Source organism: Elephas maximus, chromosome 21 (assembly GCF_024166365.1).
Source record: "Elephas maximus indicus isolate mEleMax1 chromosome 21, mEleMax1 primary haplotype, whole genome shotgun sequence".
NCBI classification, from domain to species: domain Eukaryota; kingdom Metazoa; phylum Chordata; class Mammalia; order Proboscidea; family Elephantidae; genus Elephas; species Elephas maximus.
In genome coordinates this window covers 54,042,907-54,070,279 of record NC_064839.1, presented here as the reverse complement: position 1 = coordinate 54,070,279, position 27,373 = coordinate 54,042,907, and the positions used below count along the sequence as shown (strand labels likewise).

Sequence of the window (27,373 nt, the reverse complement as noted above, 5' to 3'; positions counted from 1 at the left end):
CAGGGACCCGCATGTTCCCTGGGCAAGGGAACAACCAGTGCGCTCCCCAGGAGGCTCAGCCTGCACAGGGGTTCAGGCGAGGATATCATGTGCCTGCAGAGGTTTGGGGAAGAGTAGGGTACATGGGGCACATCGCTCCCTCCAGGGTTCAGTAAGTCCCAGGCTGGGTGGGACCCGCTTACCGGCATTCCAGAGCCTGAGAGACACTCCAGGCATCTTCAGAACTGGAGCTCCCTTTGTGCGCCCTTTATTTACTCATTTATCGCGTGCCTGCTGGGGACCAGGCCCTGGGCTTGAGGGTCTCTGGAGGTGGAGGGACCCATTTGGTCATCATGGAGAGGCAGCTGCCCTTTCCTGTTGGGGTAGGACTGCCCAGGGGGAGGGGTTGGAACAGACCAGTGCCCACCGTGGGGAGAGCTCGCCTTGCTTGGGGTAGCCCTCTCCCCAGGAGGAAACTGGAAGGGCTCTCTTGGTGCCCCTTTGTCTTCACAGCCACCCCCCCACCCATGCTGTCTGTACCTCCTGCCGATGGGGTCTGCTGGGGGTCGGGCCTTTCCCCCCTTTTCACCAGGTTTCATCTTCTCCCTGGCACATGAGGCAGTGCTGTTTCAGCATCATTTACAGACAGGGAGTTGGGAGTTGAGCCTCACAGAGGTGAATCACTCCAAGGCTCCCAGCTCGGATAAGGGAGGCAGGGTCAGGTTAGGGGCAGGAGGGCCAAGGGGTGTGGGTGGGGTCTGGCACTGAGGAGCGTGGGGCACTGTGTGGATGCTGGGTGCTGAATAGGTGCTGGGTGCTGAACGAGTGCCGGTGCTGGCTGTCTCCCCCTACAGGCTGGCCTCTGCCCTAGGCTCTGGCGGCTCTAGCAGCAGTCTGCTCCACATCCGTGGGAGGATTGGCTGGGAGCATGGTCAGGAGGGGCATGCAGTCAGTGAGTGTATCCATGTGTGGGTGGGGGACTTCCCAGCCTCAGTGACCTCTCCCCATGGGAAGAAGGACACACTGGGGGTAGGTTCAGGAGCTGGGTTTCACTCTCCATGCCAAGGGGACTAGGTGGGTGTATGGGTGGTTGCCCTTTCTTACGGGTGCTAGAACACAGACCTGGGCAGAGGCCATGGTGGCCAGAGCTTCAGAGCCCCCAGCCAGCTGGTGCTTGGGAATGGCTTCCTAGAGTCTGTGGGTAAGGGGGCTGTTGGCCAGGCCTGGGTCACCCACTCTTGCCTGCACCACCCTGGCCACCTGAAGTGAAGGCAGCAGTGCCCCCCACCCCAGTCTCCATGGGCCAGGTCAGTGTGGAGTGAGGAGACATATACCTGCCCCGGCCATGCCAACCCTTAGGCTCTGGCTCTACCTGGCCTTACCTCCACTTGGATTGTCTGGTATCTGGAGTCGACACCCACACGAGCACCCCTGGGCCTTCTGGGCCCCAGAGTGAATTCAGAGGACAGCCGGGCCTGGGGTGGGGGATGCCCTGAGGCCTCTGCAGGCCTTTCCCTCTTGATGATGGAACCTGCAGGCCCTGAGAGCCCATAATCAGGGACCAGGAAGGTGCTGTGGTCGGGTGCTGTGGCAGGAGGAAGGTAGAGGGAAGCCAGGCTGGGGTCCACTGGCTTTGGACACGTGACTCAGAGCTGTGCTGTTTCCATGAGGGTTTGAACATGGGCCTGGCACCAGCAGGCACTCAGCAAATGCTATTTTCATGTTAATCAATAAAATGATGCTCATATCTTACCATGTGCGAGCAGCTTGACATGGGACCTTTCATTTGATAACTGTGGACTGGAGCCCCCATTTTAGATAAAGAAAAAAAGATAGACGTGTAAAAATGGTGTGGTGGAGGCATCTGGCCTGCTCTAACTTCATGAGGGAGGAGAATCACCATCAACATCAACAGTCCAAAGCTAATTTTTATGACTTGAGGGTCAAACATACCTCCACCCTCCAACCTTTTTACCAATTATGACACCAGCCATTCTTCCATGGCACTCACTGCTTCTCTGCTGGGTTCGATAATTCATTGCAGTGGCCATACAGGACTCACAAACTGCACTTACAGTTATGAGGTTTGTTAGGGAAGTAACAGATTACAATTCAGGATACAACTCTTTGATCAGGATAGCCTCTTCTCAGCCATGCCTACAGGCAGATGTCTTTCTGGCCCTTGGCTTCTCGGTCCCTCAGCCCAGCCTCTGCCCTACTTGGGCAAGTATTACAAAGCTCCTTAGCTCTGCCAATAAGGGCTTGGGAGCATTCCACTCTACCAACAAGCCTTGTGCCCAAAGGTGCTCAGCTCCCTCGCTCTGTGGATTGGCAAGCCCACCACACCTCTCCTGCCAGTCTCCTGGTTCTGCTGCTTCGGGTTCTCTGCTGCACTTGCTGCCACTTCTTGCTGTCTTGTGCCTTCTCTGATGTTACAGCTGTCTCCTGGGTCTAGGAAGTTCTCAGTGCAGGGACCCTGGGTCCAAAGGACACACTCTGCTCCCGTCTTCTGGGTGAAGTCCCCCCTTTCACTCCCTGGAATGGCTCATCTTAAGCCTACCAGGATGGCAAAACTGACCAATCCCTTTGTTAGGGTTCCATATGCCCTATTTGTGTGCTCTCACCCCCACAATTGTGCCACGCACCTTATTTGCCTTATTAGGAAGCTGTACAATCCCTTGGTGGGCTACGAGCGCCTTATTTGCATAGTCCCACCCAATCATCCGATGGAACTTACAAGACCATGGGTAGAAAGGCCATATAAAAGCAATCCATCACTCCGCAGATAGATGGATAGATAGTTGCCTACTGTTGAGTCATGGCAGCTCTGACTCGTGGTGGTGCCCCCATTACAACAGAATGAGTCATTGCCCTGTCCTCTGTCATCTTCACAATCGCTGGCATGGTCAAGTCCATTGTTGTGGCTGTTGTGCTAATCTGTCTCACTGAGGATCTCCCTCGCCCTCACTGGCCCCCTACTTCGCCAAACATGATGTTCTCCTGCAGTGATTGATCCTTTCTGATTACATGTCCAAAACAAGCAAGTTGGACAATGCTCTGTTGTGATCCATAGCTAATAATCCCTTAGCTAATTTTTGGAGGTAGATCACCAGGCCTCTCTTCTTAGTCTGTCCTAGTCTGGAAGCTCTGCTGAAACCTGTCCACCATGGGTGACCCTGCTGGTGTTTGAAATACTGGTGGCATAGCTTCCAGCATCACAGCAACACACAAGCCACCACAGTATGACAGACTAGAGACACTGTGTACAGATGAGGAAACTGAGGCTCAGAAAGGAGAAGCTGCATAGCACGTATGGGTGGAGCCTACAGCCCAGGCTATTGTGGGTCCAGAGCCACTACACCGCAGCGCTCAGGGCTATGTTCTCCCAAGAGGTGACATCCCGGCACTTTCTGACCTGCCCATTCCTGCTAGACAAACATTCGAGTAGTGGCCCAAGATGGCAGCTGCTCCCTCGCAGACTAGCCTAGGCCCCAGGGGGAGCAGTTGTGCTGAGGTTTGGAGGGTGGCAAACCAGAGCAGGCTCCCACTGCAGGAAGGGCAGATCAATCCTGGCCTTCCCTGGGGAGGAGGAGGGGGACGGGCTCTTACCTCGAGGGCAGACCATCGTGGGGGCCACTCACTGTGGTCTTTGGGGACCCCAACGGATGTCTGCTGCCATTGGGAATTAGATTAGTTTTCCATAAAAACAGGATGGAGTGGGTGTGTCAGCAGCGTGCGCACCCTTCTCACTCCTGTTTTTCCAGGAACTGAACTTACAGGCCGTTAGCCGGACCGTCCCTGTCCCCTGGGCAAGGAACAACAGCTTTCAGTTCTTAAGTGGCTGCTTAATCGGCTCTCCTCCTGGCCCGGGAGCTCATGACATTACCCAGAGATGGTGGGCCAGCCGGGGTGGGAGGAGGGACTGTGAGTGCCAAGGAAATACCCACCTTGCCAGCTCGGGGAAGGAATATGTCACGCCAACTCTGGCTGAAGAGCGCGGTTCTGGGCCACGGGGCTGAGCCTGAGTGTTGGGTCAGTGCCATGCTGGTGGATGCCTGGGCTCCTCACCCCAGAAAAACACACATCTGCAGATGGCGTTGGAGCCCAGGGTCCCCCTCACAAACCTCCAGTCCAGCTCACTGTGATAAGGGCTGCAGAAGGGGGCTAGACAGGGTGCTGAAAGGAGTGATGTCTCTGTCTCCTGTGTCAGGAGGGCAGCGGGCAGGGGTCTGAAGTGGGTAGAAATTTCTGGATGGTCAGGGGTGGAAAGAACGATGTGTGTGCGTTGCATGACCTGCTTTAGGGAAGTGGATGGGAGTCAGCCAGAGTTTACTTATTAGGGGTCATGGACAGACCCTGAAAAACTCTGGGCTCCCATAGGGTGTATGGGTTGTTGTGTGGGTGAGGAGGGGCTGAGCACAAGTCTCAGGGCTACCCCAGCATCCCCTCGCTTTCCTCATCACCTCAAACCCTGGGATGGGCAAGAGGCTGCCCTTTCATGCCCAGTAGTCAGAGACCCTGGCATCAGATGCTACCTGGCTCAGCCACTCATAGGTGGTATGGCAGCAGTGGGTAACTTTGTCTCCTAGGCCACAGCTATCCCTTGGTGAAATGGGGGTGCAAGGGTATCCCCCAGAGGATAGCCATAAAGATTCTTGTTTGCAAAAACCAATCACTGCACTGGTGATGAGATGACACGGGGAGGGGAGTGGGGCTCTCCAGAAGGTGGAACTGTTCTGCCCCAGCCCCATCTCTGCAGACATGGGAGGCCGGGCTGGGGCCTTGTGCTTTGGGGGTGTCCAAATTAGATTTGAGAGCTAAAGATGCCCAACCCTCTGCCACCAGCAGGTCTGGCTGGGAGCTGGCGGGCTTCGGGTTCTGCTCACCTGGGAATCAGAATGCTAGGGCATTCTGGCCAAGACAGGCCCCGAGGGCCCAGACTGGATGAGCTTTTCTATCCATGCCTCACTGCTCCAGCCAGACTTGCTCCACAGGTCCCACCAGGCTGGGACCTGGCCTCACAGACTCCAGGCTCAGACCACGAGTGCCCACTGGGAAATGATCCGGATGGAATCCCAGAGCCCAGAGCCCAGAGAGGGCTTTTCCTGGGAGGATAGATGGAATTCATGACTTTTTGTTTCTGGAAAGGAAGAGGACTAGCAGGGAGAGATGAGCAGAGACCTTCACTGTAATCAGAAAAGTTTTATATGCTGGGTCAAATGTATATTCGCAGGAAAAATATGCTAAAATCTAGCAAATGCTAAGTATGGGAGTGTTGACTTCGGTTTTGTTATTATTTCTGTACGTCTCCACATTTTTAAAACTGTTAAAAGTGAAGAAGAGTGAAAGTTCTGTTGGCTGGTCTGCTATTTTTCATGCGAGGGGAGATTGAGGCCCACTCCCAGGTGGCGAGAGCCCGAGTATGTGAGCTGGCAGCCCCTTGCCCTGGCCTGAGACCCACTGCCCAGACCAGCAGCCCTCTTCCTTTGCTGGGGGTGCTCAGAGCAGCTGGGTCAGCCTCAGTTCCAGGGGCTGCTTTCCCAGATGGGGCCAGGCTGCTCTGTGGGGTGGAGGCTGTGGCGCCGCCCTGCCCACCCTGCTTGTCAGCGATGGTGTTGATATTTCCCCAGTTACTCTGGTGTGCTTGTTGAGTTTCCAGAGAGCCTGTGGGGCCCCAGTAGCCTGTGGGGCCCCAGTAGCCTGCCTGCCCCAGTAGCCTGCCTGCCCCAGTCCTGTGGCCACACCACTGTGTAAAGCCAGCTACGTGGGGCCTCAGAGACATCCCCGTGGAGCCCCGTCAAGGCGTTGGGCCTGGGAGGCTTACCCAGGCCAGGAGCCTCAGGTCCCCAGGCCTCAGGGCAAGCCCAGCATGGCATTTGCCGTGCAGACCCTGGAAGCTGGGCCTGTGACAGAAATGCCCTAAGGATGCATAGGGCACAGGCTTGCATGTGGCAGCCCTGTGGCACCTCCAAGCTGTGGGCTGGCGTGGAACTCAGACCACATTCCTGGCTTCTGCACCCTTGTGCAAAGTGAGGGTGGCATGACAGGGTCTGCAGGGACCATCACTTGCTCAACCTTCTCCGTTATGGCCTCACACGGGCTCCAGAGACGCCTACTGTGGCTGGGACCAGGCAGGGCTTTGGTGGACAGGTGCCGGGCCTGGGGTGGACACTAGCAGGGCATGGTGGCTGTGTCACCAGGGGAACTGAGGCACGGGGGTGGGGTGTGAACGAGGACTAGGCACCACCCTCTACTGTGCATGCACAGAGGTCGGAGCCCCCTTCCAACGACCTTGGCAAAGCCACCGTCCCTGCTGCCCACATCACATCCTTATCTCTGTGGGGAGTCTGGGTGCTTGGAGTATGAGTTTGGGGACTGCTTGGCCAGGCTGGTCAGCTCACTGGTGAGCCCCACTCTTTGTCCTGCCTGCAGGAGGAGATGGCTGGGTGGCATTCCAGCTGACACTCAGGCCTGTGCTGTGGGTAGATGTGGCCCCTAGAGAGCAGGGCCACTGTGACCCACCCTGGGCAATTTGCAAAAGCTAGACTGGACAGGCCAGGAGATGTCGGGTGCTGTGGGTGGCTGAGTCACAGGGTGGGGCCTCTGAGTCAGCACCCCAGCCTCACGTCCTCATGCCCAGAGTGAGAAGAAGGCATGGGGTGGGCAGCTCTGCCTGGGTGGGACACCCATGTTTGGAATGGCTGCCCTGGCCAGAGGGTGGCCACCCAGAAGTCTCAAAAACCCAGCAGCTCTTATTAAGTCCTATGTTGCCCCCTCTGGACCAGCCACTGTGGCCATTCTTGCTAAGGGGACACAGTCCCTGCCTTGCGGAATACAGGACTAGGACGGGGCAGCCACCAGAGCACAGGAAGGACAAGGTGACTGGGAATGGGTGTAATGAGACAGTTGCTGCTGCTTTAGGAGCTGTCACAAGCTACACTAATGGGGTTTTAAGTCATGCTTCAAAGGACAGGCTTGGGCAAGTGAAGCTTGGTGAAGAATTGTTACTTCCTCCTCCTACTTCTGAGGTCACCCACCTGCTTCCTCCCAGCTCTTAGGGCAGCATTTTGTGGGCCCCGGGTGTACATCACAGCCCCAGAGGGCTTGCTGAAGACGTGCTTTGCTGAGGCTCCGCCCCAGGAAGTCTGGAAGAGCCCTGGGAATCTGCATTTCCTGCAGGTCCCAGGTGATGCTGGTGCTCCAAGTCCATGGAACAGACCTTACTGAGCTTTGGAGTGTGAAGAACTTGGTGGAAAGCCCTTGCCAAACAGTAGCTGAAAGGACCTGTGTGAGGACATTGTCCCCTAAGATGAGACCTTGGACCACATGTGGCTGTACTGTGTCCCAGCAGGCCCCACCTCATCACCTGCCTACCACTCGACAGCACACTAGCCTCCCTGGACCTCCCAGGGAGTCCTGTGCATTTCCACCACAGTGCCTTTGCACTGGATGTTCCCTGCCTTCACCCAACCCGATTGTCGGGCCTGGGGAAGGGCCAGCTCCGGTATCAGCCCACAGGGAAGCCTTCCCTGGGGACTGTCTCAGGGCATCCGCTCTGCCCCTCATACACACAGCTGTGTCTTCATTGTTATCCACATTTGTCCTTGTGTTTATTGACTTGTCTTTCCCAGAACATGAGCTTGGTCGGCAGGGACTTTGTTCTCTCCTCTTGGTACCACCAGGCTATGTGGCCAGTACACGATAGGTCCCCTTCCCAGGACCGAGCCAGCCCCCTGCTTGACTAGACATGAGGGCTGCGTCCATCAACTGCCCTTAGTGGGTGCCCCACCCTCTGCCACCCCTCCCTGCCTTGTTAGCCTGCCTCCCATCACCGGCAGAGATGGTGGCCCAGATAAGAGGCCTGGTTTCCTCCAACCTTTTGAGATGGGGGGTAGGTGCATGGGCCTGGGCCCGGGAACACACACCCCTAGTGCCCTTGTCCTTGTGGAGAGACGGCTTAGGCGCCAAGTAAACACCAAGGCCTCTGGGCACTGGGTGACACTCTGATTGTTTGCTAGGGGTGCAGCCCCCAGTCTGAAGCTGAGTCTGGCATGGGCGATATGGGAGAGAGGGGGTTCTCAGCTCATCCTGTGGAGCCATCCTCATCTCCAGACAATTGGGTGGGGGTCTTCACTGACCACCTGTGTACTAAGGATGGGGCTGCAGGAAGATCAGTCTCCCTGCTCCCTACCCTCTGCTGTTCTGGCTGGCAAGCCTTGGCCCAGGCGTGAGGGCCGTAACCATCAGCAAGGCCCCTCTGCAGGCCACCTCCCCCTGACCCTCTGCCCCCATCCCTGGTAGTGCTGGTGCAGAGCTCTGGCCTGAGTCCTGTCCTCTCCTGCTAGCAGTCCTCCCAGGGATGGGCTCCCCCACTGCCTGGGTCCCCTCGTTTGTAAAACAGGGTGGTAGCCCACCTCCTGGGCAAGTGTGAGGTCACAGGGCTGATGAGAAGTGTGTATAATGCCAAGGCTCATCACAGTGGACTGGGGAGACCAGCCAGAGACGTGGGGTCCAGCTCAGCATTTTCCCTCTCCTAGTGACCTTAGCCTCCCGGGGCAGGGGATATCCCTCACCCACTTGTCCACATGGCATGGCCCACCTCCTCTTTCCCCATACCATCAGTTTGTCCCCATCTATCCCTCCTGCAGTGATAACCGTAGCCCTGGGCAGCTGACACAAGAGCCCTTCTCAAACAGCCTTGGGCTGAGTATGTGGGAGAGGCAGGAGCCAGCAGTTGCAGGGTAGGGGTCTGCGTGCCTTGGGTATCCCTCTGTGTGAGCCCGCAGGCCACCTCTGCTGGCACCTCCACACTTCATGGATGGCGGTGAGAGAGGGGGTCTGCCCCGTTCACGTGAGCAGTAAAACCAGGTCTCCTGGCGCCGTAGTCATTGAACCCCAAAGGCCCGGCGCATGGGTCCCTGGCCAGGCTCCAGTCAGGTGACAAAGTGTTCTCTTCGCCCATTCTCCTGCCTGTGGGCTGCCCTCTCGCTTCCCAGCACTGTGTGTATGTGTGTATGAGAGAGAGAGCCCCCTGAAGTGCAGGGCCGGGGAACCTTGGGCCTGGCCCTTCGGGATGGAGCGTGAGCCTCTTCTCAGGCCGTTGGTCTGTCCCGGGCCACACGAGCACATGCTTGATCCCTTGGACACTGTCCATCTGAGGACTTCAGGCAAACGGCCTGGGAAGTGACAGAGGTTCATTCATTGATGGTCTCTGGCATTTTTTTTTTTCTTTCTTTCAAAACACCTTTGTTGAGCATCTGCTATCTTCAGTTGCTAGAATACAGACCTTTGATAAGGTCCTTGACCCCAAGTAGTACACCATCTGTGGAGGAGGATGAATCTCTGGCATTTTGAGCTTTGTAAACTAAATTGCTGTAGGAACTTGTGAGTCTTGCCATCCTCCAAAGAAGGAGTGGAGCAGACTCTTTTCTTTGTATTTCTCTCAGGTTACCATGTGTCTGAGAGCAGGAAGAGGGTCAGGGGCCAGAGAATGCCATGCAAGGCCACCCCCAGCCACCGTCCAGTGCATTGTGAAAGCGAAACCCCATAAACATGACCGTTTTGTAGCCAGGGCTGGGTTAGTGAGAGGACAGAGAGCTCCCTGCAAGTGCTGGGTGGGGTCCAGGGTGGGATTCTGTGGAAGGCGGGATGGGCAGAGCCTCACACTGGGTGCAATGAAGTGCATTGGCTCTTAAACGTTGGGTTTGGGTTTGGTTTCATACTTTGCCTTTTGGGGAAGCAGGTGTGGCTTCAGGGCCTTTTGGAGTTAAGGCATTGGCCTGGCAAATCCGGCCAAGGAGCCTGAAGAGAGGAAGCTGGGTGCTGCCCAAGCTCCCATGCCTCATCTCCCTCCTCTTCTTCCTCCTCTTCTCCACCTGTCCCACCCATGGAAGCACCAGCAGGGAAGTGTTTATGGGTCCTGGGTGCTGGGTGCTGCCTGGTTCCTGGGTGTCGATTTTGGGTGATGAGCAAAGGCAGGTTTGAGCAGAGGATGACTGAGAGTGGTCGGTGCTTTGGGGGCTAAGCTGGCACGTGGCAGGCTTGGCCCCAGCTGTGGGCAGCTGTGCTGACAAGAAGGGTCTAGGTGGAGTTGGGGCCTTGGGGCAGGGGTCCCCCCATCTGGAAGTCCCCAGTGTCATCTGCCCTCCCCCAGCCACTCTCTTGGTGTGCTCCCCCAGGCCCCACTCTTGGGGACTCTGAGATGTCAGGCTGAACTGTCTCTCTAAACACCATTGCCATCCTCATCCCTGAGACCATATGGGAATCTGAGGGGAGCTCCCCACACGAGCCAGGCCTCACCAGCCTCCATTCTTCAGAAAGATGAGGTTCACCCAGTCCCCACTCCACTACATTGGTTCTTAAACATCAGGTTTGGGTTTGGTTTCATACTTTGCCTCTTGGAGGGAGGTGTGGTCTCCGGAGCCCTTTGGGGTTGTAAGCTGTCACCCTGGCGGCTCCTGCCAAGGAGCCAGGAGGGAGAGCTGGGTGCTGCTCAGGCTCCCCTGCCCCATAGCCTTCTTCCTCTTCTTCTCCACCCATCTCACTCTCGGAAGCATCAGCAGGGAAGTGTTTATGGGTTCTCGTCCAAGCCAAATAAGGCTGAGTGCACGCTTACCCAGGGTGGAGCGGGGTGTGGGGACTGCTATGCCCTGAGCACCGGGAGACACCCTACCCTACCCTGGGCTCCATTTGGCCTCCTCAGAGTTCCGCACACAGCTGGCTGGTGGGCAGAAGAGCCAGGCCCTTGAGGTGCCCAGCCCAAGTCAGGACACTTGGGTCCCAGTCTTGCCATGTTGCTCACATGTGCCAAGGACCCCATGACAGGCGCCCCCTGGTCCCTTCAGACCTTTAGTGCATTCCCAGGCACACATGGGGGCCCTTACACGCGGGCCTGTGCCTGTGCCTTCACAGGGTCTGAAGTGTCTCCACGTGCACATGGGTCCCCTGGAGACACACAGGCAGGGCACACTGCAGCCTGGGGCCACAGGGAAACAGCCTGTGTCTGCTGAAGAGCTGAGAGTCCACTGCAGAGGAGGGGATGGTGAGGCCAGTAGGACCAATTGGTGCTCTCACCTTGTGCTGGGTGATGCTCACTGCAGTAGTCCTGTGAGGTGGGACAATTAAGGTCCCACTTAGCAGTGGAAGAAACTGAGGCACAGAGAGGCCGAGTGGTCACACCAAGCAAGGAGAGAGGATTGGTCCTCTTGGGCACGCCCAGCACTTGTTTGTCTGCCTGTGCGTCTCCAGGGGACCTGTGTGTGTGGAGACACCTTCTCCAGAGCTTCTGTGAGGAGTGACCCCTCTGGGCTATGGGATGGGGGTCTGGCTTTTTTAAATGCTGTGTTTGCCAAAGGCAGGAGGGGAAACTGAGTCACACTAAGAGCCTCACTCTATGGGTGGGACAGCACTGGGGGAGGGAGCCAGGAATGGGGGGGGACCCTGGGTGATGGCAGGCAGGAGCTGAGCACCAGGAGAGGTTGGGGTGCATCCTGTGCTGGGGCACAGCCAAGCCACAGCTGGGGTACAGACAGGGCCCAGCTTGCTGGGGACAGCAGAGCCCCTGGGTAGGGGGTAGAAGTGTCAGAGTGGTGACAGAGCAGAGGGGGCCCACAGCGAGTGCTGCATCATCTCCTGTGCCCTGGCCCTTCCTTGTGGGAGGAGAGACGAGGTCTGGGAGGCCCAACCGCCTGCTACCTGCTGCATGGGATCTCCTGAGTAGCCTTCTGGGACTGCCCCCTTGGAGGTTTCTCCTCTAGCCGACTTGGCAGTGAAGTCACGGTCCACGCCACTTCTTGGCACTTAAACTGGCAAGGCTACTCAGGTGGGGACAGGCACAGGGAGTGTTTGGAAGGCTCTGGCTTGGAGTCAGGTGTCTGCACTTAAACCCACTTCGCCTCACCAAAGCCCTCCCCTTGCAGAGCCTCTCCTCACCGGAGAAATGGGGGTGCCACAGGGCAACCAGGAGGCACGGCCAGGGACCTGTGGTCACTCCTGTCTGGCTGGCTGGCCTCTTGCTCTGTCTCCCTCGAGGCAGACAGCAGGGAGGGCGGGAGGGCTGGCATCTAATGGCCTCTGAGACCCCTTATATCCACTTCCATTTCACCTTCCAGGGCTGGCCCAGCAACCTGGCCCTTCCTGCTCAGGTCCCCTGGCCAGGATGGGAGGCTCGCCAACCACCTCCTGCCTGCTCTGTGCCAGCTTGCCTGCAGGGCTGATGGCGGAGATGGAGTTGGGGAGACCATCCAAGGCCGCCCCATCTCACAGACTCCCTTGACTGCCCCTGGTGAGCTGGGCTTGGGGAGGTTGGCGGGGGTGGGCCTCAGTGGGGCCCTTCACCCTCTGAACCTCAGTTGCCTCATTCGAGAAGGGGATGACGATAATGGCTGGAGGTAACATGTTGTCAGTGCTGGCGAGCCTGGGCAGGGAGTGTTCCACCAGCCCAGATACCTCCGCCTGCCTGGGGTACATGTTGGACCCTGCAGCAGTGTGCCTTCTTTCTCTTTCCCTGGGCTGTGTCCCAGGAACTTAGTGTGTAAGATAGATGAACGTACTCGTACTTGGGGTGAGGGCGTTATTCCACAACCCCCGGGGGAGGCTTGCTGGAAATATCAGCTGGGAAGCCTTCCTCTGGGGCTGCGTGTGTCTTTGTGGGCGCTGGGCACTGTCCCCCCTCCCCTGCCCCCCGCCCTCGTTGGGGATGAAGTGGCGCGTGTCCAGAGTGCCTCCCACACCCTCCTCTCTGACCCCATTCCCTTTGACTCCTCTTCAATTTCTCCCTTTTGGCAGATAGAGCTTCTGGGAGATTCTTCCCCTCCTCCCCACCTGGGGGTGGGGCGTGGATGGGAGCGGAAGTGCCAGTCTCAGCTCAGGGGCGCCCCCAGCCCCAGCCCCCTCCCAGGCTAGAAGGCGCCTTTGCTACAGTAGATGGAACTCTGGCCGGCGGCAGCCGTGTCCCTGGATGGTGCTCCCGAGCTGGCAGGCTGCCTCTGGAGATGGCCCGCCCCTCCCAACTGCTCAAACCTAGCCCCATTGCCCCTTCCAAGGGCAGCCTTTCACAGCTAGGCCAGGGGCAAACGCCCTGAGTGTGGGCACGCCTCCTGGGAAACTCCCATCTCTACCCGGATGGCCTCATACCTTGGCCAGCCCCGCCCCCCACAGTCCTTTACAGACCTAGGTCTGCTTACGGAGCTGGCAGGAGAGGTTGGAGGAAGATGTGTCCTGTGAATCTACCCCCTGGTCCCCTGGAGCTGAGTTTCTACTGGAGGGAGCACCCCAAGGTGGTGAACATGGGGCTCCAGGGGAAGGAGGGAGCAGGGCAGGAAGGCAGCACGCCTCCCCAGGTGGCTGGAAGGGTCATCTGGGCAGGAGAGCAGCCAGGACCTGTGGTGTCCTACTGTGTTCCCGCTGCCTAATTTGGCCTGATGGGTGGAGCCAGGAAGATGCTGGGTCTTCACAGAGAGCTGGGCGGACTTTCACCTTGTTGTAGCGGGTGGGGGTCCTATGCAGAGGGAGGGCAGGAAGAGCCCTGGAGGGGAAGAGCCCTGGAGGGGCAGCATGAGGCTGGTGCTAGAGGAGCCAGAGGGTGGAGACAAGCAGGCTCACTCAGAACTTGGGGCCCTCACTGCCTGTTGGTCTGCAGGGCCATGACCCCAGCCTTATGGGTCAGACCCATGAGAGGCTGGCTGAGCTCAACATTCGGCTGGGTACTGTCGGGAGCTCCTGTTTCACTGCCGCAATCCGGAACACAGTCCCCTTAAGATGCTTCCTCCTGGCCTCAGTGCTTCCCTCAGCCTGAGGCCCAGCTCCAAGGGGGGCAGGTCTGCCATTAGCACCCTATCCAGTCCAGCTGTGAGAGGGCTTGGGGCTTGGCCTTCCTGATTCCCCAGGTTGGCAGGGTCTTGGCTAGATGCAGCCTGGAGGATGGGGTAGGGGGGCTGCAGCTCTCTGGCCCCTCTGTGCACATAGCCCTTCACCATTTCAGAGGCACCCTCAGCCTCACTTGGCCTCACTGCAGTTCAGCAGGTGGGCAGCACTGCCCAGTGCACCCTGGGGGAGCCGGTGCTTTCCCCTGCCCCTCCAAGCTCCACAGGGCTGTGCCCACCAACAGTGTGTCAGGTGTATGTCACACTGGGAGGTGGGTGGGCCTTGAGTGGACCGTGTATCCTGGTTTGTGACTGACACTTCTGCCTGCCTTGTGTGCTCCAGCTCTGGCCTTAGAGGAGAGAGGAGTGCAGGGCTCCTACAAGAGTGAGTGGTTGGCACAGGCTTCGGAGAGCACCAGGCATGGAGTGGTGGTAGGATGGCATCGTCATCACAGGGCTGCAGGCCGCGAATGTGACTGGCTCTGCTCCCTCGATCGCCGTTCTCTTCGGCTCTCCACATGTCCACCCATCTGGCCCCACGTTAGCCTTTGCGCCCATCTATTAGGCCTCTGTCAGAACACCTTCCCTGTCAGCTCCTGCCTAAATGTCACTTTCTCCAGGAGCCCTCCCCAGTGCCTGCCAGGTCTAGAGTCCTATCACAGGCTTTTGCACACTGTCACTGGCTCACTATTACTTATTCTGTGCCAGGTATCCCTGGAAACAAGGACCTGACAGAATAATAGAACCCTTAGTAGAAAGTTACTCAGATGGGTGAGTGGGTGGATGGATAGACAGACAAAAGGATGGATGGGTGGGTGGATGCATAGATGGAGCCCTGGTGGCACAGTGATTAAGTGCTCGGCTGCTAACTGAAAGGTCAGGGGTTCAAGCCCACCAGCTGCTCTGAGGGAGAAAGATGTGGCAGTCTGCTTCCATAAAGATTTACAGCCTTGGAGACCCTCTGGGGCAGTTCTCTTTCCTACAGGATTGCTATGAGTCGGAATCTACTCGCTGGCACACAACAACATGGATGGATGGGTGGGTGGGTAGGTGGATAGATGGATGGATGGGCAGACAAAGGAATGGATAGATGGTGGATGGGTGTCACCTGGATGGAGAGCTCTAACTGGGCTGGTACATACAGGGAGGGTGTGGAGGGAGAGAGGCAGAGCCCAGCAGGCTGGAAAGTGCAGCTCTGGAGACAAAAAGGAACTTTAGAAGCTTTTGCCGTAAGTGTGCTTCCCTCCTGCCTCTTGGGCCAGATCAGATTGATTTTTTTAATGAAAATGTGTAATTGTTGAAAAGTTTAGATTTAAGCTTTGAGCTGATCGCTATAGCTAGCATCTGTAATGGAAGGAGGTGGCATCATGACTTTAGGGGCAACTTCTGGGAGGGGTGGCGTCCCAGGGGGCAGGGGTTGGTGCAGTGTCCTGAAAGGAGGGGATAGCCTGGAGACCAGATGGTTCCCATAAGTCTTCATGAAGCTGAGCACCTCTGGCCGCAGCAGCGCCAACCCTATGGGTTCTTCCATCTTTCCTTGTTTCTGGGGTGGAAAACGGCTTAGACTGTGAGTTGTAGAAGGGAAGGGCCTGCATTTCTGAGCTCATCCTGTGCTGCAGGACTGGACTCGGCCTTTGTGTCACGTTTCCTTTTAACCCTCTGGAGCACTTTTGGGGGCAGGTCATGTTAACCCTGTTGTGTTAACCAGGCTTCTCCAGAGAAACAAAACCAACAAGATATCTATATGTCTGTATAGGAATCCCCGGGTGGTACAAATGGTTCATATGCTCAGCTGCTAACCCAAAGGTTGGAGGTTCAAGTCCACCCAGAGATGCCTCAGAAGAAAGGCCTCGTGATCTACTTCTAAAAAATCAGCCATTGAAAACGCTTTGAAACACAGTTCTACTCTGACACACATGGGGGCACCATGAGTTGGGGTTGACTTGACAGCATTTGGTTTACAGGTATACCTAGAAAGGTATTGTAAGGGACAGCGTGTGGAGGTAGAAAATAGGCCCCCTCTGAGGAGACTGCTTTTCTGGGATCCAGGCTGTCACCAGCTACTCCTCACCTGGTGTCTTAGTCATCTAGTGCTGCTATAACAGAAATACCACAAGTGGATTGCTTTAACAAAGAGAAGTTTATTCTCTCACAGGCCAGTAAGCTAGAAGTCCAAATTCAGGGCATCATCTCCAGGGGAAGGCTTTCTATCTCTTGGCTCTGGAGGAAGGTCCTTATGATGCATCAGTCTTCCATTGGTCTGGGAGCATCTCAGCACAGGAACCTCAGGTCCAAATGATGCACTCTGCTCCCGGTACTGCTTTCATGGTGGTATGAGGTCCCCATGTCTCTCTGTTCACTTCTCTCTTTTGTATCTCAAAAGAGATTGGCTTAAGACAATACCTAATCTTGTCGACCTCATCAGTATAATAGCCCGTAAGCCATTTTATTACATCATAGTGATAGGATTTACCACATATTGGGAAGTCACATCAGAAGATAAAATGGTAGACAATCATACAAGGGAATCATGACCTAGCCAAGTGGACAGATATTTTGGGGGGACACAGTTCAATCCATGACACCCGGTTACAGGGGTTTGGGTCAGAGGCCGGGCTGTCCGGGGGGATCAGGATTTTGTAGTGAGGGCTGGCTTCCCACAGCCTCTGCTTCATCTCTGGTTGCTGGGTGGGCAAGGCTGGGGCCAAGGACAGTGTAGTCTGTGGGTATGCCACATACTGCCTGCAGCCTTTGGGCCAAGAGAAGGCCAAGTGGGACCCCAGTTCCCTGATAATGGGGCCCGAGTTGGAACAGAAACCCCTTGTGGCTTCACAAATCTTGTTTGGTGCCTATATGTGGGGAATGCTTGTGTGTTGTGGGCATGCTACATGCATAGGGGTACAGCCACACGAGGCAGGAGCAACTCTGTGTTGGGTGGGTCCTCTGGCAGGCAGGGGCTGGCTGTCACCCTGCTGTGCCCCTTGGTAACCCCTCTCTTCCCTGCAGCCTGCCTGTCCCGCATCAATGCCCTCTCACTGGTCTACCTGCTGTTCTTGCTGCTGCTACCCTGGTTCAAGGGCCCCACCCCACAGAGCATTCGAGGTAAGCCCCCCACCCTCATAGTTGACTGCCCCAGAAAGAGGGGAAGAGGACCCAGGTGCTCAGGGAGGGACAAAGACCCTGTAGAGGGATGAAGTTTCTCCCATGACTCAACAGCCCTGGGTAAAAAAAGAAGGGTCCCCAAAGTTCCATTTTCCATTGTAAACTAATTTTGGAACTCGTTCTTTTGATCACTCTGTTCTCACGAGGTATGAACCCCCAGGAAGCCCAGCCCCCCTGGGACAGGTAGCCCCTGTGAGGCCCTCTCCCTGTTGGGGTGCTCAGGTCCCACAACAGTCTGTCCTACCTCTAGGCCTGAGGCTGGTCCTGTCATCCCTGGGTCCCCTCACCCGCCCCAGAGATATGTGTACATGCGGTGCCCGCAGCGGCATCAGCATTACCCTGGCCCTGTGTTTCATTGGTGCCTTGTAGAGCCGCATGTGTCTCAGGTACTTGGGTACGTGCTGGTCCATTCTGGGATTTTGAGCTCCCAGAGGCAGGTACTGGGTCTCATTCACCTTCTTCTGCAAACAAATAGGTGGGACAAAAAGGAGGTTCCGGGGTCGCTGTGCCCACACAAGGGTCTAGGGAGTCAGAGGCACGGCCCTGAGGGCCCGTGGCCTGGGTCTTCTGTGAGAGGTCGAGGCCAATGGTCCACTGCCATGTCCTTGGGTTCCCATGTGGGTGGGTGGGTGGATGATGAGGATTCCCCCCAGCCCACTTCTGGGCCTGCTTGGGCCTGCAGACACTGGTGGCTAGGGCAGCAGATAGCAGGGGGGCACCATTCCCAAAGGATCTCTTCATCCTGGACCCTTGCGCTGGCTTCCTAAGTACATCAGAGCCACCTCTGTTCCCAGAGGGAGCGAGGGCTCAGCCGCCCTGAAGACTGCAGGGACCCCTGGGAGTGGGGAAGGGCCCTCAGGCAGTCCTTTGGTCTGGAGGGGGAAGGAGAGGCATTGGGCTTAAAATCGAACCCTGGGAAAGCAAGTTGCCACAGCATGAAATCCAACCCCCATGGAGATGGGCATAAGCAATAACTCCACCAGCCAGGCCGAAGATGGGCTGAGGACCAGGCTGGGCACAGCTGAGACCAGCCAGGAACTTCAGCCCGTGACCACTACCATTCCGGAGGGGCTGGCCACAGCAGACTGGGTGCTCTGGGGCCATGGGGTGGGATGTTTCTTGTTGCTGCTGAAACAAACAAGCTTACTGGCTTAAAAAAAACAGCCCATTTATTCTGGAGGTCAGGGTCCCATGCCAGTCTCACAGAGCTAACATCAAGGTGTTGGCAGAACTGGTTTCTTCTGGAGGCTCCAGGGGGAAATCCACTGTCTTGCCTTGTCCCACATTCCTTGGCTTGTAGGCCCACCTCCATCTGCAAAGCAGCAATGGCTGGTTGAGTCCTGCTCGTGTGGCTTCACTCAGACACACTCTTTCCTGCCTCCCTCTCTGCTTACGAGGGCCCTTGGGTTACACTAGGCCCACCTGAATCATCCAGGATTATCTCCTTGTCTGAGTCAGCTCATTAGCAACCTGAATTTCATCTGCTACTTGCGTTCCCCTTGCCGAGTGATACAACACATTCACAGGTTCTGGGGAGGAGAATGTAGGCATCTTTGGGGGTTGTCATTCTGCCACTCATGAGGTGAAAGGTCACCCACTGCCTGGCGTATTGGCAGCTGGCTCTCACCATTCTGCAGGCCCCTTCCTTACTCACGGGAACTTTGTAGAAGGCACTGGTCTGGCAGGGGGTAGAATTCAGGTGTGAGAAGGAAGGACATTTCAGGGAAGGGCCTGCACTAGCCAGAGCCCCGCAAGACAGCTGCCTCAGCCATGCTGCCTGGTTCACAGCTCAGGTTAGGGGACTGGCTCACCTGCCCTCTCCTGGTGGGGTGCCCAGGGGGACAGGGTAGGGGTAGCTGGGCAGGGGTCGCCATCCCACCTATCCCTGCTTCTCTGTGCGGAGTGGGCTCTGTGTCCCCAGCTAAAAGCCGTTTGTTCCATAAATATTTCATGCCTCTAGTGCAGTTGGACACGCTTCACTCAGATCTGATGTGGAGAAATCGGGCCCACGGTCCGGAGCCAGGAGGGAGGGTGGCTGCTGGAATGGGGGCAGCTGGGAACGGACAAGCTAGAAAGCAGGGCTCCCTGCCCGACTCCCTCTGTGCGTCCATCCCTCTGTCCTCAGAGTTCCTTTGAGGACAATGCCTGGGTTTTCCAGGTGGGAGGAGGAACTTGTGAGGCTGGCTGTGGGAGCCCCTGAGGCATGGGTTTTTGAGGCAAGGCTGCCAGCATGCCCACCGGGCCTGGAAGGTCTGATGCTGCCCAGAGGTCCATGAGCAATGACCCCAGCCCTGTAGTTGGCTCCTTGCCTGGCACCACGTGGGTGTCAGTCTGGTTGTGACTGTTCAGGGTGGGAAGGGGTACCATGTGCAGGTGCTTCTCAGAAAAGTTCCAGCCCTTCCTCAGGGTGTGGGCTGACATGCGGTCATGTTGCTGGGGGCCAGGGTATATGGGGTGTGGTCCTTCCCTGCAACCCTTTCAGCATTTAAGGGGTTTGGGGAGCCACATCTCAGCCTTAGCATAGAAACACCACCCTGGTGACCACCACCCTCTCACCTACCATCTTGCCCTCACTCTCACTCAATTGCATCCCGTGTGCCCCACCTCCCCACCTCAGAGGGCGCCTCCCAGACCAGGCTAGCCAGACTCTGCCCAGGGCTCCCTGCACCGTGTGACAAATGTTGCAGCTGTGGCTATGCCTTGTCCCAGGCACTTGCTGAATGCCACCATCCCTGTAGACCATGAGGCACCATCCCTTGGCAGCCTCCCAACCCCTGCTTCCCACCCAGCTGTTACTCCCATCACATGGCCACACTGGAGTTGGCTCCTGGCTGGACAACTGGGCCAGGCTGAGACAGAGCCTAGGATGCTTCTTTGGCAGCTCAGTGCTGGATCCCAGCTCTGCATTTGGCAGTTACAGAAGGTGGCGAGGCCAGGGCAACCCAGGCATGGGTGGGCTCGGAACTCTACCCTCCTCTGCTATCTGACCTAGTTGTTATTTAAGCTCCCTGAGACTCAGTTTCCTTGTCTGTGAAATGAGGAGGGTGGTTCACCCATTTATGAGTTTGTGATGAGGGTGAGAGTGAGCAGCTTCCTACCTGCCAGCTTGAGTAGGTGGGTCTTATCCCTCCTCAGCATTGTCTCAAGCAGAGAGGTCCTCCACTCAGCTAGTTATCCTGAGAAGGGACTCATGAACTGAGAAATGGGCTTTCCCTGGTGTGGGCAACACCCTGCAGGCTCTCCATCCAGCTGCCACCCAGGCCAAAATTGTCTGTGTTGGGCCTGCTTCTGCCCAGTCCAGGCCACCTCACCTCCTGTTGGTTCCTGCTGCCTCACCCTGGCCCCGAAGTCCATCCTCCTCATGACACCCTCCCCCCTCAGGCTCTGCAACTCCACCCACCAGGCCTGTAGAGGCCCACTTGCCTGTCCTACCATAGGACCTTTGCACTGTTCCCTCTGCTCAGCCTGCCCACCATCCCTCCAGTAAGTGTCCACTTCTTCTAGTGCCCCTTCCCTTCATGTGCCTGAGCGCAGGGCCGGGGGCAACAGGTACCACAAAGGCTGCCCCTCTCAGCGGTTACTCCCTCATGCCCTGCAATGCCCACACACATTCTCAGTCTGTTTTCAGAGGGGCACACAGGCCATCTTAGGGCAGAGTGGCTGTTTCTGTCTCTCCCTGTGTGTTCCTTCCCTCGCTCCAGCTCCCAGGCTGGCAGAGCAAACCCCAAGGGGAGGCCTTTCTTTTCCTCCCTGTGCCCAGCTCTTCATCTGTGAATCGGGGCCCAGTGGAGCCTACCCCACAGCTGTGGTGAGAATGGGATGGTAGTGCTGATTCTGCCTGAGGTCACCATGGTTACTGACGGCCCCCAACTTTCTGGGGAGGGCCTACCTATGGACCCCATGTCTGTGCTGGTTTGTGTCTCAGGCTGAGAGGTGGCCAGTGCCCTTGGCTGGTCTGCTCCAGCCACTGAGCCTCACCCACCAGCTCTGCTTGCAGGTCACACTGGCCGCCTCCTCCGTGCCCTGCTGTGCACCAGCCTCCTCTTCCTGGTGGCCCACCTGGCCTTCCAGATCTGCCTGTACACGGTGCCCCGCCTGGACCAGCTTCTGGGCCCCAGCTGTGAGTTGGGAAAGGTGGCTGGAGTGGGGGGCCCCGGGGGAACTGGTCTTCCTGAGCTGGCCTAGGCTCTGGGGGCAGGGTGGGTGCCAGGGATGAGGGGGAGCTTCCCACAGCCCTGCAGGGGGCTCTTGGTGCCCCCACCCAGGCCTGGCCCCTCTGGTCACCTTGCCTTCCCAGGCTTTGCCTAACATGGGTCGTCCTGAGCACCGGCCACGTTTAATGTCCAGGGCACACAGCCCCAGGTTAGGTGCTCCCAATTATAACCTGCCTGGGGCTGGGGCTGAGAATGGCACAGAGCTAATCCCAGACCCCAGAGTCCAGGCTCACAGCCTGTGGCCCCTCCCTGTTGTCAGCATACTCCATTGGTTCCCTGGCTGCCCTCGGGGTTAGAGACCTGGCTGGGCGGTGCCCTTGGCTCTGCCTGCCCACCCTATCACCTCGAGCCTTCTCCATGGGGACAGCACCTCCTGTTGTCACTTTCCTAATCCCGGGCCTCCCACACTGGCCCCTTCAGTCTTCCTGCTGCCAGCTTACCCCCAGCAATGCCCAGTCCCTACCCTGGTACCCCATGCCCCTGCCTCGCCTCTTGGGCTTTAGAGGGTGTCCCCATTTTCTCATTGATTCTGGAGTGACAGTCCCTTCTGCAGTTTGGAACTGAAGCCAGGAGGCAGGCAACGTGCCGACTGTGCCCCCAGCACCCCCATCATCCCCACTGGTCTGGAGCAGGAGGCATTGGGGTTGGCCCCCGACTCAGTAGCCTTCCCCTGGACATGTGGCTCAGAGGTCCAGCAAGTCCACCCACCCCCCCCCCACCAGGCCTCAGGTCCCAGGCCTGCCCTTAGGACTGGGATGGCCTTCCTCTGGCTGGGCCTCAGTTTCCTGTTGTAAAGGCAGTGTGGATGAGATCTTGTGAGCACCCTAAGACTGGCCACGGGCCACTGGCCCCAGGCAGTGCCCACCAGCAGCCCGCAGAGAGACCCACGCACCTCCTGACCCTGTATTCTCTGTGCCTCTCTCTGCAGGCAGCCCCTGGGAAATCCTCTCCCGGCACATTGGGGTCACGAGGTAAGAGCCCCTCCCACAAACCTCTCTTGGGGCTCCCAGGCCCAGGGCTGAGGTATCCAGGGAGGGGGACAGCATCCACTGAGGGCTGTGCCCTATGCCCACCCACTGGTCCCTCCACAGGCTGGACCTGAAGGACATCCCCAACTCTGTGCGGCTTGTGGCCCCCGACCTGGGCATCCTCGTGGTCTCCTCTGTCTGTCTCGGCCTCTGTGGGCGCCTCACTCGGAAAGCCCAGCGGGCCTCACACTCCTGGGAGCTGGTGAGGGGCATGGGCAAGTGGTGGGGGCATGATGGGGGGCATTGCCAGGGCCACAGCCCCCAGCCAGTGTGTGGATGACTTTACCTCCTATTTCCTTGTAAATATGTGCTTTTTCACTGCGAGAGTGAGCGCCGGCTTGTGGGACAGACCCAGCACCCTGGGAGAGAAGAGGAAGCCCCTGCCCCTAGGGTTGCCACATTTGCAATTTGAGGAGTGTCCTCTGGCACCTGGCTGTCTGGTGTCAGAGACGCACAGCCTCTCTAGGTGCGTCTGTGCCCTCGGCAACTGCTCACAGGTATCCATGTGAGCACTGGTGTGGGGAGGACAGTCACTGGGGTAAATGCCTGTGATAGCTGTGGGCATTGGAGCATGCTGCTCATGGGGGCAGGAAGTTCAGCCCCCTGGGGGCCGAGGCCCTAAGTCAGAGGCCCCATCCTTGGAGGGTGAGGAAAGATCCAGCCCTTAGAGGGTCTGCCTGGGCCCTTAGGCTGCCAGTGGGCCCCCATGAGGATTGACCTGGGCATCCTGGCTGTCAAATGGCTCGGCACCCCTGCCTCTGGCCCTGGCCTTGCCTAATAAGGCCTGGGCCCAAGTACTCAGGCAAGATTTACAGCCACAATTTATGACCATCCACGTGTCCAGCACAACGGCTCCTGCCAGGGATATGTCACCGTGTGAGATTCATTTCACCCCTCCTCCCCTATCCCAACCCATGTGTTGAGTGGGGGAACCTCAGGCCCAGGGGAGGAAGGGGCCCCCCATTGCCATGCAGTAGGGGACCTAGAGTCCAAGGGACTTGTCCCAGCGTCTGTGCGGTTGGATGTTTGTGGGATCAAGCTAAGACAGGGAAGTGGCCCACCTGCCCTCAGGGCTCATCGAGACCGAGGGTGCCCCTCTGTCTGCCTGAACCGTCACACTCCCATCACTGGGCGGGGTGCAGGCCAGGCAGCCTCTGGTTTCCCCATTAGCCCAGCTAGGCTTCCTGGAACAGCTCTGCCGGGAAGGGGCTGAACTGTTCTGCAGCCTGGGGCAGGAGGGGGCTGGACCAGCTCCCAGGGAGAGAGGGATGGGGCTCTACTTCCCACCCCAGGCTGCCATCCACCCCTCGAGGCCTGGCTGCCCTTCCCAGGATGGGCTGCAATTGGGTGGGTGTGGCCTTGGGCCCAGCTCCCCTCCCTAGTCCAGTGGCTGCAGTGGCACGTGGAGAGCCTGCCCTATGATGCCCTGGGTGGCAGCTGTGGACAGACGTTAGTCCTGGCCCCTGAAGTCCAGGCAGAAGTGGGTGGGTGCCTAGCACATGCTTGACCATGATACGGATGCAGCCATAAAACCTAGAGCAACAATCAGACAGATTGACCTGCAGACACATACCTGCTTCTTGGCTCACACACGAACACATGCACACTAAGATGCTGCTCCTTGGCATGTACGGGCCCACACGCACACACAGCCCCTGATCATTGTGGACGTGGAACACATGCACTCAACAACCACTGCACAGATACTCTGGCACATGCACACACGGCACCCGCAAAGGCTCTGGGTGGGATCCCATGGGCTGCAGGCTCACTATGGGGGTGAAATGGGGGGGACCTGGCTCTCCGGGGTGGTGTGTATGGCCTGCCAGTGGCCTGGCCTGGGGCCCAGTGGCCGGGGGCAGCCTGGAGCACCTGTCTTTCCCTCACAGCAGCTGCTTCTGTTCTTTCCAGTCCCAGAAACGTGCATTTTCCACAGCCCTTTTCCCAGGGTTTCCCAGGGCTGGGGGCTAGACCTTGGGCGGGTGAGCTTGGGACTGGTGGTTCCCCCTTCTCCAGCCTCCCTCCCCTGACTACTCCGGCCCCCAAGCTGCCTCCTTGTAGCTCCCTCACTGGGACCAGCAGGGTAGAGATGGGTTCCTCCCACCCTCGAACACCAGGGTCTAAGGAAAGACCCTGAGAGGGAAAGGAGTGTCTGGGTGTCTGATCCCAGCACTGCCAATGGCTGTGTGGCCTCAGAGGGAGAGTGGGCTGGACACCCTGGATCCTAACCCTGTACCCGGCCTGGCACACCCATCACTTTTGTCCCTTCCTTCAAGAACAGGTGGACATCACCCCTTCGGGGCCTCCCCAGCCCCCCATAGGAGGCCTGTGAGGCCAGGACCTGTGTGGTTCATCTCTCCTCTCAGAGACTCAGAGAGGTTAAGCAACTTGCCTAAGACCACGTAGCCAGGAGGCTGGTGGAGGAGGAGGCTGGTGGAGCCAGGAGGCTGGTGGATCAGGTTGTCTGGTGCCTGTGCTTGGCCTTGACACTTTGCCACCTGAACTCTGGGGAATGCACTGGCACCCATTTTACAGATGAGGGCACTGGGCTGGTCATCAGCTGAGCTGGGCTGGAGCTGACTCCAGCCATGTTCTCTCTGCCACTCCCTAACCTTCCCTGATGCCTGGGAACAGGGATTCAGGGCCAGGGACGCATCTGCTGATCTGTCCCTTCCTCTGGGTGTGTGAGGTCAGGCATGGGCAGAACCTGGTATGCAGGGTGGAGGCTGTGCTGGGCAGCCTGCCACCCCCTCCCTGCAGAGGTCAGAAGGTAAGGGTCAGACCCTCGGTCTCAGGCTGGCCTGCTCCTCGTGGGGAGACCAGGAGATGGGGTCCTGCTTAGAGGAGCTGGCAAAAGGCATGCCAGAGGTTTCCTCAGGACCCCTTCTTGCTACCCAGAGGCCTGGGCAGTAGGAAGGGAGCCGGGTGACCCAGCTGAATGGTCTGGAAAAGTTGCTTCTCATCTCTGGCTTTGGTCTCTTCACGTATAAAGAAGCTGCCTGTTCAATGCTGAGGGGCCCCTGTGGCTCTGAGAGCACTCTGTGACCTGTAAAGTCCTGTGCACGTGGTGTGTATGTGCCCGTGTGCATTCGATGCTCTCCTTCCTTCTTTCTTGGTAAAAAAAATCTCTACCAGAACCTTTCTTGAGCCACCTGCAGTATGCCAGGTGCCTGGGGCACTTGAGGTATTCCACAGTAGTCCGTGGCCAGCTTGCCAGGCTCAGAGCCATTTTGTGTGCCAGGACTTGGCAGGACTGGGGTGGGGTGGGGGCTGCTTCCGGGAAGGCCTGCAGGTGTGTGGAGCTGAGCTGAGTGGCAGGGTGGTGTGCAGGCAGACCTCTGGGTGTGGAGAGTGGCATGGGTGAAGGCCAGGGGCCCACTGCCTCTTTAGGGGTGATGGTGGGTGTGTCCTGAGGGTCAGGAGAAGACCCTGAGGGCTGGGGCTGCAGCTGCAGGTGCCAGCTCAGGCACTGTTCTGAGCTGGCAGAACCCTGAGGCTGGATCTAAATACCAGCACTCCCAGCAGGGGCAGGTGTGGAACCATGTGTCTGACCATTGCCTCTCTCTCTTCCCCCCTACCCTCCGTGTCCTTGTCAGGACGATGACGAGAGGGAAGTGGACCCCAGCCCCGCAATGGGCCTGTGGGGCGCACCTCTGCCATCACCCAAGCAGAGGTCACGGCTGGCTGCCCGGTTCCGCGTCACAGCCCACTGGCTACTCGTGGCTGCAGGGCGGGCCCTGGCCATCATGCTACTAGCACTGGCAGGTACCTTCAGGGTGGAGCATGGGCAGGACCCCACGGGATGGGATTGGGGGCTGCGCTGACCAGGTATGAGCCCCACTTCTGCCTGCCTCCAGGCATCGCCCATCCCTCGGCCCTCTCCAGCGTCTACCTGCTGATCTTCCTGGCCATCTGTACCTGGTGGGCCTGCCACTTCCCCATCAGTGCCCAGGGCTTTAATGCCATCTGTGTGCTGGTGGGCTGCTTTAGCGCTGGCCACGTCCTCTGCCTCTACTGCTACCAGGCGCCCTACGCCCATGAGCTGCTCCCACCCACTGGCATCTGGGCCAGGTGAGTCCATCACTCAGGCCCTGATCCCCATCCGCTGGGCCCACATCCTCACATGGCAGTGGCCAGTGACACCCTTCTCGGTGGCAGGGTGCTTGGTCTCAAGGACTTGGTGCAGCCCACCAACTGCTCCAGCCCCAATGTGCTGGAACTGCACATTGGCCATGACTGGCCCATTTACGTGAGCCCTGGGCTGCTACTGCTTCTCTACGGCACTGTCACCTTGCTGCTCAAGTTGCGACACCCACACCACACCCAGGTGAGCCCGATCACGCGGCACTTTGGGTTGGGGGCCCACTGGAGGTCCCAGGCAGTGGGGTGGTCTCCTGGGAGCTGACCCTGCCTCATCTCCGCAGAGGAAGGAGGCAGCCAGTGAGGATGAGGAGCAGGAGGTGGAGCTGACCGAGGTGGACCAGTGGCCCAGGGGCCAGGTGCAGGCTGCTGCCAAGGAGGAGGAGGCCCACGTGAGAGGCCTCGGCCAAGTGGAGTGGGGGGTTGAGCTGAGCGGGGTGGGGGTCCGAGAGAATCAGGGTGGGGGCCCAGGCACTGCCTCCCTCCCTTGCCCACTCCCACACCCCTGCTTATCCTGGTGTGTCCCCTCCAGCACATGATGTCCCCTGTGGCGGAAACGGATGCTGACAACTGCATCGTGCACGACCTGACGGCCCAGAGCCCTGTCCGGCAGCGCCCCTGTGAGTACAACTCAGTGTAGGCTGCCAGGGACTCAGGGCCCAGGTCTTCTGTGTGGACTCTTTCATCCTCCACCAGAACGCCCATCTGGCTCTCCAGGCTGGGGCCAAGTGCTGCCCCCTGGTGGCCACTGCAGATGGTCTGGCTTTGTCTGCTCTAGCCTCACTCCCCTCTGTGGTCTCTCCCCCCACAGTCCCTGGGGCCACATCATGCCGCACCCCAAGATACCATGTGGGCTTCCAGGTCTCCTGTCCCTCCCCAACTGCCACTTGGTTCCAAGCAAACTTGACCACTTGGGTTTGGGCCAGAACCTCTGGGAGCAGCTGCAGATGGACCAGAGGCTGACCAAGGTTGTCCCAGGCGGGTGCCA

General features: G+C 58.1%; 1 protein-coding gene across 6 annotated transcripts in view; it reads left to right on the top strand.

Moving 5' to 3' along the window:
• The window catches only part of PIEZO1 (piezo type mechanosensitive ion channel component 1), a 62,284-nt gene that overhangs the window by 15,335 nt on the left and 19,576 nt on the right, over nucleotides 1–27,373 (top strand). For 3 of the 6 annotated variants that reach the window (XM_049863754.1, XM_049863753.1, XM_049863750.1), the window contains exons 2-10: nucleotides 16,848–16,943; nucleotides 21,001–21,123; nucleotides 22,146–22,188; nucleotides 22,309–22,447; nucleotides 25,842–26,010; nucleotides 26,103–26,316; nucleotides 26,404–26,572; nucleotides 26,670–26,795; nucleotides 26,918–27,005. In XM_049863754.1, coding sequence (XP_049719711.1) covers nucleotides 16,848–16,943; nucleotides 21,001–21,123; nucleotides 22,146–22,188; nucleotides 22,309–22,447; nucleotides 25,842–26,010; nucleotides 26,103–26,316; nucleotides 26,404–26,572; nucleotides 26,670–26,795; nucleotides 26,918–27,005 — 1,167 coding nt within the window. The remainder of the gene's footprint in view (nucleotides 1–16,847; nucleotides 16,944–21,000; nucleotides 21,124–22,145; nucleotides 22,189–22,308; nucleotides 22,448–25,841; nucleotides 26,011–26,102; nucleotides 26,317–26,403; nucleotides 26,573–26,669; nucleotides 26,796–26,917; nucleotides 27,006–27,373) is intronic. The other 3 variants (XM_049863755.1, XM_049863752.1, XM_049863751.1) reach the window with 2 other exon arrangements.